Source organism: Diabrotica undecimpunctata, chromosome 5 (genome assembly GCF_040954645.1).
Source record: "Diabrotica undecimpunctata isolate CICGRU chromosome 5, icDiaUnde3, whole genome shotgun sequence".
Lineage (NCBI taxonomy): Eukaryota > Metazoa > Arthropoda > Insecta > Coleoptera > Chrysomelidae > Diabrotica > Diabrotica undecimpunctata.
Genome location: NC_092807.1, coordinates 157295606 through 157309025, shown reverse-complemented (window position 1 = coordinate 157309025; position 13420 = coordinate 157295606). Strand labels below are relative to the sequence as shown.

The window sequence follows — 13420 nt, the reverse complement described above, 5'->3', positions numbered from 1 at the left end:
AACCCACCACTCTTCGAGTGTACCTTAGTTTATTTTGGATTGACGGTCGTACTCCTTTTCTCGATATATATATATATATATATATATATATATATATATATATATATATATATATATATATATATATATATATATATATTTGGAAATAACATGCAGCAACTTAAATTTATTAGTTCGTAAGGTTTTATTATGCAATTTGCAATTTATGTAATTTTTGCAATGGATTGTATATATTACTATCTTTTATTCGGTTATATTGTCGATTTATGTAATTTTACTAAACTTTTAAATTGTTATTGTTATTTTTTGCCTTTTTGTAAGCTTTGTCCATAAAATTGTACAATTTTCAGTAACAATAAAGCATATTTCTATTCTTAATTGATTTATTTACATAATAATAAATTACAATTAAATATATAATTTGTTTGTAAAATTATTTACTTAGCTCTATCTGTATTTCTTGAAATGACTTATCCTTAGTATCTGGTAATAAAAATAAAAAAACGAAAAAGTTAAATAAGCCTGCTATAAAATAAACAAACATACCAAAATATTCTCCAATGTTTTCAGATAAGAACGGATAACTAAATCGTATAATAAGAACAAAGACGGTTTCTCCTAACATACTTGTTGCAAAACCCAAAGATCTCAGATCAGTAGAAAAAAGTTCGTTGCATAACGATATTGGGAGAAATCCGTATCCCACACCATACCCCATTATAAACAATACAGTTAATAGAATAGGTAGCCAACTTAAATTTTCAGTAAGCGGAGATTTTATTTTTATCATATAAAAGTACATACTACTAAACAACATGCACAAACTACAAACCGAGCTAGAAATCAACATTAACTTTCGAGAACCCCACCTGTTATATAGATAACCAACAATAATATAAACTACTAATTGCGTACTTCCTATAAGAATACCAACTGTATCAGGAGACACCGCAGAATCTGCAAAATTAAATATTAGACCAGAAAATACCATTAATATGGTACTACCACATGTTTGTTGACCAATACAAAGTAATAAAGATAAGAAAAGAGCTTTCCTAGACGCTTTGGTTTTAAACATATCTAATAAGCTTGGTCGGTTTCCTGTATTTTGAACACAATTTGCAGTTTTTTCAATCTGAGCGTACTCTTTTATAACATCTTCATTTGTTTTATTACTTCTTAATAATTTTAGTGAACTAAGTGCGTCGGCGTCTTTTCCTTTTGAAGCTAAATAAACCGGAGATTCAACTATAACTAAAGGTTCTAGTATTAAATGAATTACTGCTGGTATACCAATTAAAAGAGTATAAATTTGTATACTAGTATAGGCACCTACAACATACCCAAGAAAGATTCCGGTGGGAGCTGCAATACCCAGAATCGAGCCTATTTTGCTTCTGTTTGAAACTTCCGATATTTCAATGTTATATACAGAAACACTGACGTAAATCCCGCTTAGATTAAAACCTACTATAATTAATGGTATAATATAAACATAAACAGATTTTGCAAATGCTAGGATGAATAGCATGCAAACTAAACTCAATCCCGAATAACGCATAGTCTTTTTACGCCCTATCCAATTAGACACTTTAGCCATTGTAAGAAATCCAACTCCATTGCCCAGAAATTGACATGTTGCTATTATTGATACTTCCATAGTACTTATAGGTTTTCCTAATGGGTTAACATTTGTGTCATTCGAAAGAAGTTTCGGTAGTACTGGTGATGCCCAAAATAAACAACTCCCCATTGAGACCAATAACAGGTTAGCTAAAAAATTAATTTATATTAAAATCTTATGCAATTTATTTCCATAATATTATATCGTCGGCTGTATGCAATAGTGGCTTATCTCCAAAATTGACAAAATTGAGTTAACATCACTAGAAAGCTTAAAAACCCTTATTTATGACCTGCAAAACTGGCACAATAATATTAGCAAAAATGTCGGCTGGACGTCACTAGTGTCGTTATGACATGTTGTCGGTTGAGATAAATTGTTTCTTGCAGTACTGGCCCTTTTTAGTTGTGCAGTGGAAGTCGAACCCTGTCGATATTAAGTTTCTATGCAATACCGGCACTTTTGAGTTGTGCCACTATTAGCAGACAATTTTAGATATTTTAAAACTGTATCAGTGAGAATTCTGGAGTTGTGTCACATTAAATAAAAAGAATAAATTTATTGTTTTAAAAATGTCATATCCGAAGGATTATCAGAAAAGAAGGAAATTAATCTCGAGCAGGAGTAACGTAAGTAATAATAAAAACAAAAAGAGAAATCAAACGATTTCTACTTAGCGAAACCGAATTCAAATCTTAACTGTGTTTCCTAAAATTTGTGAAACAAACAAACAGCTGGATAAATTACTCGGCAAGGGAATCTAAAATTGCATTCCACAAGCCGTTTATCCTGATCAAAATTCGTAGTGAATTCAGTTTCTGGTACTTCAAACGAAGTAAATAACAAAACAGAATGACGGTATTAGATTTTTGTTTTGATACAGTGCAGCGACAACCGCTGATACGTATTTCGACCTCCTTAGGTCTCTCTTAGAGCAGTGACTATACCGTTCTGACGAGACCTAAGGAGGTCGAAATACGTATCAGCGGTTGTCGTACAAAAATCTAATACCGTCATTCTGTAAGTAATAATATTAATATTATTTTAATGTATAATTTCAAATAATCGATTTAGTAGAATACTTAAGACGATTTTTTGATTACATCTGCCGGTTTAAACAAAAAATAAATCCATTTCCATCCATAGGTCTCTGATGAAAATGTGGAGACTAAAGTACCAGGAGACGTGACGAATAATAAACCTAAAAGTAGGAAAAGGAAGGCTTGCCCGCTTGCCCAAACCAATGGCAAAGAAATGTCAGAAAATTTCTTAGAAATTCAGGCCAAAAATACACCAATGTTACCGGTAATCTTGTACAAGTTCGCAGTTGAGATCAATCTTGCAATCCATGTAGACTGGAATGAGAAAAAAATTCACGTTACAAGAAAAAACACAGATCTTTGAAAAATATTGGTTAATGGGAAAATTAAAATAAATTAACAACAAAGTTATATTCTGAGATCCATGTATATAATTAAACCAACATATCGATATGCAGAAAATCAATAGAAATATATAAAATACAAAGAGGTGTCAGACAGGGTTGTATACTATCCCCACTGTTATTTAATTTATATTCAGATAGAATATTTAAAGAAGCGCTGTATAATTTGGAATGGGGCGTGAAAGTTAATGGAATTCTGATAAATACAATCAGATATGCAGACGATACAGTTATTTTAAGTGAGGACATGAATGCCTTTTAAATGCCATTGATTACAATGCCTTTTAAATACCATTGATACAGTGGGAAGAGAGTTTGGCCTAAACATCATCATCATCATCATTGGTGCTACAGCCCTATAAAAGAGCCTCGACCTTCCCAAGTCTATTACGCCAGTCAGTTCTATCCATTGCCAACTGTTGCCAGTTTGCTGCGCCTATTTGTCTACCATCCTCATCTACACCATCCCTCCATCTGAGTTTTGGTCTACCCCTTTTTCTACTTCCCACAGGTTGTGACATAAGGATTCTTCTAGGAGGGTTGTTCTGCTGTGATCTTGCCAGATGTCCTGCCCATCTTAGTCTTCCTATTTTTATAAAGGATACTACGTCTTTACCACCAAATATATGTTTATATCTGTGATATATCTCGTAGTTGTACCTCCTTCTCCAAACACCATTTTCACAGATGCCACCATCACAGATTGGCCTAAACATAAACTGTTCAAAAACAAAACACATGGTGTTTAGCCGTTTAGCACATCAAGATGCACGATTATATGTTGATGGTCATATAATTCAAAGAGTGTCCAGTTTTAATTATCTTGGTTGCCATATTACTGATCAACTAGATCCAGATCAAGAGATAAAAAGTAGAATCGAGATAGCCCGCACGACATTTTTAAAAATGAAGTCATTCTTCTGTAATGATAACTTGCAACTTTAACTTCGAAAGCGCACGGTTAAATGCTACATTTGGTCAGTCCTCTTATACGGTGTCGAAGCATGGACATTAAAAATATCCACCATTAATCGTCTGGAGGCCTTTGAAATGTGACTGCACAGACCTATACTAAAAATTCCATGGACGGCTATGCTGACAAATGTGGCAGTCCTTGAGAGAGCCAATGCTGCTCGCGAGCTGCTTGATCAAATGTAGAAAGAAGGCCTATTTTGGACACGTAGTAAGAAGAGACCGATATAATATTCTTCAACTTATTGTGATGGGTAAAATCGAAGGACGCAGAGGAATTGGTAGAAAGCAGGCCTCTTGGTTGAAGAATATCAGGGAGTGGACAGGAATGAGGAAAGCTGAGCAACTCTTTAGAATAGCTCAAGACAGAGACAGTTTCGCCATGTTAATCGCCAACGTCAAGGGGACTTGATAGGGCACGTTAAGAAGAAGAAGATCGATATGCAGATAAAGGTAACACATCAAGCCGTGGTTATAATCATGCATTTTATTTGGAAAACTGTGATCAGAAAAAAAATAAGAGTGTGCAAAAGATTTTTTATATCCTCCATTGGAGTTACTAATAGATTCGAACTGTTATTGGGAAGACGAAAAGAGTCTTTATAAGCAAGGATCAAAGAGGTAAACATAGCTTGCATAAATCATTTTGTAACGAAACTATGAACACGGTTCGTAAACACCTTTCTTCAATTCCGACAATGGAGAGCCCCTATTGTCAAAGTAGTACCTCAATAAATATATATAGAAGGAGGCAAAATATTGACAGATCTGTACAATGATTATAAAGCTGATAACCAAAGGCACAATGATGAATTTGTAGAAATTGGTTTATATCCTAAACTTTTTAATTATATATTTAACTATGCAGTCTTTTTTCCCAAAAAAGATTAATGTCAGTATTGTGAAAAATACAAAAATTTGAGCAGTGAAAAAAACTTTTTCTACTTATGATAGTTACTATAAACCCTAAAAGATGCTTATAGTAATCATCATAAGGAGAAAAACTTAAGCCGGGAGCTAAAAACACTTGACAAAGAAAATGTAACTAATTTGCTTCTCTAAATCTAAGCTATCAACATATCAGTTCCCTATACGTGAACTTCAGAAAAACGAACTGGAAAATGTGCACAGCTATGTTTGGCTCAAAGGAGAAGGCAGTAAAGGTGATAAAAATTGGTTCATGCCTGCTGATGTATTAGGAACAAATATCTATAAAAACCGATTCTGACGATTTGAAATTCATATTTTACTCAGACAATTATGGTGGCCAAAGAAAAAACAAGTACCTAATTTCAATGTATCAGTACCCTGTAAACCATTTTAAAACTTCTTCATCGCTATTTAGTTGTCGGCCGTAGTCAAAATAAGGGTAACAGCGACAATTTTCAATGAATATGTCCAAGGACATACTTTTCATTTCAACGATATTTGTGATATTCATGTAAAAAAAGATCTGGTACTCACTACTATTTTAAAAATTCATTTGCACAAGAGGAGTATAGATCAATTATTGATACTAGCAAGAAAAAAACAAGAAAAGGTTTAGAAAGCATGAATACTATAGATCTAGAAAAGGCTTACACTGACAGCCTACCAATAAATAAAAAGAAAAAAAAGACCTTACTAGCCTTTGTGAAGACAAGAGTGTTCACCAATTCAGCTGATTTCTACCTACATTTAAAGCATTGTTAATCATAATTTTTCCTATTATTATTATTATTTACATATAAATTTTTTATTTCGTTTTTCTTATCGTTGTTAATAAACATATTTTCTCATTCAAGTAAGGGAGAGGCTGGAACAGTGGTCAGTAAGGTACAGTGGCCACTTTTAAATATTTTGTTGTTGTTTGATAGATATCTACAAATGCGCCATCTAGTACAAACGCTAACAATTTTAGTCACAGTAGTCGCTTACTACGCTTGGCCCCTACACCATCGTTTTGAACCATTTTGTATATGAACCTGTTGAGAGGTCTGTTGTGTAGAAGTAGCAGGTAAGTTTAAACATCTTTTCAACCAAAAATAATATACATAATAAATGTTCTGTATGTTTCGTGGTATACAGTATAGTATTTAAAACTTGCAGGTGATGTAAATTATGATCTATCTTCAAAGTAGGTTATGCCTCCTAAACCTTGAGCTTTTGGTACAGTGGTCACACACTTATGCAGGAACAGTGGCCACAGATTTTGACAAAAAAGTGGTGGCCACTGTTTCTACATACGTTTGTAAAAAGCAGTGGTCATTGTTCTTTCTGCAAAAAAAATATCAAAAATAATTTTGTTTCAAATTGTAATATGCCACGGAAAATACCAAAAAATCCTGTTATTGGAGAAACTACAGATGAAAATAAGAGAAAAGCGATTTATGATGTTTGGGAAGGTGAATTATACTATATTATTGTAGGATATATTTTAAAAAGTGCAACGAAAATAAAAATAATATAGATTGGACTTTAGATGTTCTAGAGGGAGCTCCAAGATTGACCCCAAATTAGGGTATCAATCTAATTTTTTCTTCAACCGTGGAAAAAGAACTGAGTAATTATTTACAGACGATGACCAAGCTTCATGATGGTCTTAATCCGAAAGGTGCCAGACAACTAGCTGACAGACAACTAGATGGAAAAAAATACCAACTTCATGGGAAGAAAAAAAGAGGCAGGCAAGTTTAGTTTACAACTTTTATGAAACGAAATTCAGAATTACCATTACGATCAGCAGAAGCAACATCACTAAGTAGGGCAATGGGGTTTAAACGACCAGTCGTTGCAAATTTTTTTAGTAATCTTAAGAAGATTTATGAAAAATATGCATTAACACCTAGTTAGGTATACAATGTTGACAAAACAGCACTAACAACTGTGCAAAATACAGGAAAATTAAGCCAAAAAGAACAGAAACAAGTAGGCCATATAGTTTCAAATAAAAGAGGCACTTTGGTAACCATTTGCAATGCAATAAAAGCTATAGGTAATTCGATTTCGCCGTTTTTAGTGTTTCCTAGGAAATTTTTTAAAAATTATATGGTTAAAAACGCACCTTCAGGCTCCCAGGGGTGTGCTGCTTATTTTAACCCAATCAAAAAGTGCTGGAGCAACACGACGAACAGCAAATTTATTTACTTTAAAAGCGGATTTATCATCTTATAATATTTGTTAAAGATTAATATTACTTTTCTTTTTTATGAATATTATAAATAAAAATATAAGAATTGCAAGTAATGTCCACTGTACCTTACCTTTGTGGCCACTGTACCATCTAGTTTGGTATAGTGGCCACATTTTTTGAAAAAAAAAAAATTAGTTACTCCTGCATAACCTGTATTTTTTTGGGATTACAGAGTACATTTTTAATTTACCAAGCGCTTTGACATTATTTTAGTTGATACTCATTAATATATTATGATTTATAATAAATTTATCTTGAATTTACTCGAAAGGTGGCCAATGTACCGGCCTCTCCCCTAACTTGTAGTATTATTTACTGAACCTTTATTTCAGTTGATAGGAATAACAAAAAAGCCAGTTTTGTCTTTGCCTTAATTAGTCTTGAAAGACAAAATGTTGATGTGCAATAGGCACAACTCAAAATAAGGGATGATTTTAAAAGACTGTGTTACAATTCATTAAAGGCTACCTAACGCTCTCCCAAATTAACCAAAATTTATTTCAATTTAGTAAAACAAATAAGACACAATTATTGGCTATACAAACTTTAAACACCCGTGTTGAAAAATTACCAGTTTTTGTGTTGTGCCACTGTTCCATACAGCCGACGATAGGTATTTAGACAAAGATTGGAATAGTTTGTACAAAAGTACAACGGAAATAAGCAAACTATGAAATTAATAAATATGGACACTTAACTTAGGTTATCTATTATATTTAATTGGAATAAATAACAATTATAATTGCCAATACGTTATTCTTGTTGTTTTAATTTCCATTTTGGAAAATGGTCTCAAAATACAAATTCGTATTTGGATTTTCGTTAAGCCATTTCGGAGGAGTAGACTAATATTGCAAGTAAAAAATATGGGTTAGTAATAGAAATGTTCTGCTGACCTCTTTAGAGCAGCAGAGGATATGGCACGTGAAGAAGAAGAATAGAAGTGTGAAAATGAAGGGTTGAATGTATTTTTTAACGGGGCATCATAAAAAAATTAAAATAAAAAAAATTTCTTTAAAAAATAAAAGAATGTTTGGGACCAACCACACATACACCATAGACTCGTGAAAAATATATTACGACCTATTCTCAAACTTACCAAGGACACATAAAATTTCATAAAATTCGGTCAAGCTACTTCGGACTACTATGACTAGACTTCGGCAAATATGCAAATAAAAATGTTGAAAATATGCGCATAAATATGCACGTGTTTACCCGAAAATATGCAAATATTTTACAAAATATGCATACAAATAAATAAAAAAATCGTAAAATAGTAACAATTTTATTTAAAAAAAAAAGTGTGCATAACTAAATATTTCCTACTATTCATTAAGATTTACATTTATTTTAAGTAACTACATCATTTTTAAGTATGAATAAACTTATTTAGAATTATGGTAACAATAAATGACCAAGTGGTGTTCAAAATTTTCTAACAAAAACTTGTGGCTTCTGTCTGAGTACATATATTTATATATGGAAAAACTTCGTTCAACATCAACTGATGTAACGGGAGCATTTTTCAAACTAACCAAAACATTTGGTTCTAAATTAATTGTTTCCGAAATATTTCCAGCTAGAACACTGACTACTTCAGAAAGAATATGGTAACCTTTATTTTTTTCCATAGGAGCTTCAAATTTTTTTAAAATATCTTTTCCAATATTACCTCTAACGTCCGACAACATGACGCAAATTATTTTATTAATGCTGTACTTTCGAACAATGACAGTTTTGGTGATTCTAACTGAGTAATTGTTTTTTGAACAAAACTAAAATTTGATTTTATAAATGAAAGTTCTTGTTGAAGCAAGTTACTCTGAAAAGTTTGTTTAGAATCCAAAAGAGATTGGGAACTTTCATCTGTTAACGTATCAATTATGTTCTTTATTTTAACAAAATGATCTGCATAAAAATTAGCTGCTTCTAACCATGTTCCCCATCGCGTTAAAATAGGTTGTGGTGGAAGAGGAATGTTAGGTAGCATTTCTTTATAAAGTTGAATTCTTATAGGAGATTTAAGAAATACTTTTTTGACACTGGATGTCATGGTATTTACAAGAGGAAACTTTTTTAGTATTTTCTCTGCAACTCTGTTTAATCCATGCGCTACACAAGTAACATGTATTAAATCTGGGAAAAATATTTTTAAATTTTGTCCTGCTTTCACCATATAAGGAGCAGCATCCGATAAAATAAGCAGTAATTTATTAGAAGGAATAGTTGTCGGAAGAATAAAAGTTGCTAATGTTTCTTGTATAAAACGCGAAATTGTTAAAGCATTTGTTTTCTCAAGTTGCTGGCATGAAATAAGATGAGATTTTGGTAAGGTATCTTCTTTAAGAACACCAATAAATAAATGAGCAATATACTTTCCTGAGGAATCAGTGGTTTCGTCTACAGATATGTAAAAATAATTATCTGCAATTTCTTCCTTAATATTAATAAACACCGACGAGTATAGCCCGTTCACATTATTTCTTCTTAGAGACCGATCACTTGGAACATTAAGTTTGCAATATTTTTTTAGAAACGAACTAAAATTCACATTTGCTAATTTTGAAAGCGGTATGTTTGCAGACACTAATGCGCGACACAAGTCTTCATTAAAAGTTTCTTGCTCATCTAATTTTTTTGAAGTAGATTGAAAACATTTAGCCATTGAAGTTTGATGTTTTCCTCCTATTTTTCCTTTTTTTGCAATGTGTGAAGCAGTTCTCACATGTTGGTCTATCTGAAATTTCTTCTCACATGCTATCTATAAATAAAAATAAAAACCTTTATTTTAACCCAACCTTTAAAATATAAAAATATACAAGGTGTTTTTGGTTAATCAAATAACTGGTTTGGAAAAAAAAACACTCGCTAAGTGTTTTAAATGCAGTATTAATCCATAAATTAGTTTTTGTTACTAACCATTAGTACATCATATAACTTATTTTAAAATTCAACAAAAGTTTTTTTTTTGTTAATTCAATTACAATAAAAATAATTGTGTTCTAGAATAGCTGACTTCATAAAAAAAAGTAAAGGTGAAAAATTTTTCTAAATACACACCATTGTATTGTACCATGGACAATTTTTTCTCACTAAAGGAAGCTATTTTTCATTTAAAAACAACCTACGAGTACTAAATTTCAAGTAAATACGTTTATTGGTTTTAAAGTTATTGTTGTTATTAACTAAAAGAATTTAATTTTTTTTAATTTTAATACCCTGTATCTCGAAAAGTAAATAAGTTTGACCCCTCATTAACTATATCGTTTTGTTCAATTTTTCGAGAAGTATCTACAGTCAAACGTTGTAAGTGTCATTTGGAAACACCCTGTATGTATGAAATATTAGATATTTAATAGAAAATATTAGATACTTACAATTTTGCCACAGACTGAACAGTAGATTTTTCCCATATCCATAGACAGCTCTTTATAAGGTTTAATCCAAGTTGAAGCACTGGTTGTTTTAGGCATTATAAAATCACATTCTTCCTTTTTGTTACGCACAACGAGTGTTTACGCTTTGAATATCAAAACAAAAATGATTTACAAATCTGAGCATCAAATTAGAAATGTTTAGGTACCTAATTCAATAAACTGGGAGATTTTGGAAAATCCCTAAATTAGGAACAAAACTATTAGCCGTTTACCTGCTGTTAAGATACAATAAATTGTAGATAGATTTGGGGATTATAAAATGCAAATGAGCGAACCCTTAGCGATTATCCAATAACTGAATGCCTCAGTGACCGAGACTTTCTAAGAATGTTGAGGGCTACTTAAATTGATCTTTTTTGAAATTGTAAATGTTTTGTACCTGTAGAGATTACGTACTTAGATCATTTCTTGATTAAAATGACTACAAAATTTTATACAAGAATTGAAATAAATTGGTATGTTTAAAAATTTTCAAATACAGTATAAAAATCTGAACTTTTATGCACTTTATGCAAACTTTTATAAAAATATGCCAAAATATGAAATATTTGCATAAAATATGCACAATATGCAAAATATGCAATATGCATATTTGCCGAAGTCTAACTATGACTAACTAACTAACTCGCGGTATTTTTAAGGCTACATGAGATACAGAACTCTTCATTTTTATTATTAGTGTTATTTATAAATACACTTGCTTACCTGTAAAACAACATATATATACAGAACAAACTGAGCGAGTTTTCACATTGTCGATAAAATTCGTATTCGGTTGGTGATATAGCCATTTTTTTAACCTCTTTTCAGCCATTCCTCAAACTTCTTCAAAACTGTTTGTAATAACAATATTAACCGAGACTATTTATAAACATTTATTTTATAGTGTGGAGGATATATTATTCCATATCGTAAATATGAACATAAAACTTTTAATCAATATTTTGTTTTAATTAGCAGAAGTTAGTAAAACAAAAAAATCTTGTTTATTGTAAACCATAATTATGTTATAAAAGTTCTTACGTTATGTCGCCCCTATTGAAGATTAGAAATGTCTTGACCTGATCTACCTCTGAACTGATAAGCTCATTTATTATAAGTAATAAATTAATTATATATAGTGCAATCAAACCAAATCTCTCAAATTTGTTTTAATTACATTTTTTTTGCTGACATGAACGTCCTCTTCTTTACTTATTTTATAAGGTAATGCGTAATTTTGTCACCCGACAAGGTAACCCAAATAGTCCAGCTTTCTTTTTTACAGTCGATACAACTTTCCGGTTTTTCCCTACTGGCTTTATCATATATACTAAGTGACATAGAAATCCGAACACCCAGTTTAAATGATTTTATTTCAATAAAATTTGGTGTAATTTATTTATCTTACTGAAAAAAACAAGTGATAAAGTTTTTAGCCTTGTCAGTTGGAGATTCCGGTTTTTATACTTTTTGTTTTTAAATTCACTAACAATCTAAAAATGAATATTTCAGCCACAGTAAATATCCAAATTTGGCGGATTGTGGTTCTTGACATTCTTTACGATTGGTTACGATGCCTAGAGTACGGAGACCTGTAATAATTTCGTCAACTTAGTGAGTTTGGTAGGGGCCGTATAATGGGACTTTGGGAACTTGGACTTTCTTTTCGAGAAGTTGCAGTTAGAGTGCAAAGAAGTGTAGATACCGTAGTTAGGTATTGTCAGGCATGGCATCAAGAAGGCCACACGCAAAGAGCAAGGGGCACTGGACGCCGCTGTAGAACAACAGACCGTGAAGATCGCCGCCTAAGATTATTGGCCTTAGGAGACTGTTTCTCCACTACCAGCTCCACTGCTACTGGCCACGGAATTGTTGCCAATTCGTGTTCTTGCATCCAAGCTTGAGAATAAGCAGAAGTATGGCAGCTTGCATTTCTTGCTGAAAACGCCACCCCTCTGGATATAAAACATGAGCCGTTTCAAGAAGAAAACCATTTAGGATGTCACAATATTTAGAACTATCAACAGTACCATGAATTATACACAGTGGTATAATTATACAAGTATTATTTATTAGTAATATATTATTATTATATTATTATTATATAAGTATACACTCCTCAAACCATTACTTTAGTGGTAAATTTGGAAATTTGAACTTTCATCAAATATAAAGACATTATTAAAATTATCTTCTCGAAAACGTTGACAAAAATCTATTTTTCGTTGCCTTTGCAAAGGTGTCATTGTAGGGATTTTTTTTTGATTCCTTGATATGTAGCCTTGCTTTTTCAGTGACATGCGGACAGTTTCTAAGCACGCTTTTATTCTTCGTTGATTTCCAAATCTGTTCGCTAATTTTCGAAACATTAGGCGCGGATTTTGTAGTCCTAAAGTCACTAAAGCATTTAAATTGTTTCCGTAAATCTTACGTCGGGGGTCTACCCGAAACTGGTCTATGTCTCATATCTATGACATTTTTTATCCTCTTTATTGTCTCATACACTGCACTTTTTCCAAGTTTAGTCAATTGCACTAATTTTTTAACGTTTCGGTCACCCTTTCTATACAAATATTCCACCACTTTTCTTTATTCTACTTGCGACATTATTTCACAAATTTTAAGTCTGTTTACAAACAACAATATTTGACAGATTGTGTTGTCATGCGATTTTGTGCATAACCTACTATCGGGACAACCTACTTGATGCATTACTTTTGTCTTAAAATGTTACAAAATGGAAATCTATTAAAATTAGGAAAAATATAAAATTCCGAATACTTTCT

The 13420-nt window shown here is 31.8% G+C and overlaps 1 protein-coding gene across 1 annotated transcript; it reads right to left on the bottom strand.

Moving 5' to 3' along the window:
- Window positions 1–321: 321 nt before the first annotated feature.
- LOC140440857 (uncharacterized) lies at window positions 322–11515 on the bottom strand. The gene is made up of 2 exons (XM_072531218.1): window positions 11358–11515; window positions 322–1773 (listed from the first exon to the last, which is right to left on the bottom strand). The coding sequence occupies exons 1-2, from the start codon at window positions 11464–11466 to the stop codon at window positions 434–436; spliced, it is 1449 nt and encodes a 482-aa protein (XP_072387319.1). The 5' UTR covers window positions 11467–11515; the 3' UTR covers window positions 322–433.
- Between the last annotated feature and the right edge of the window lie 1905 nt (window positions 11516–13420).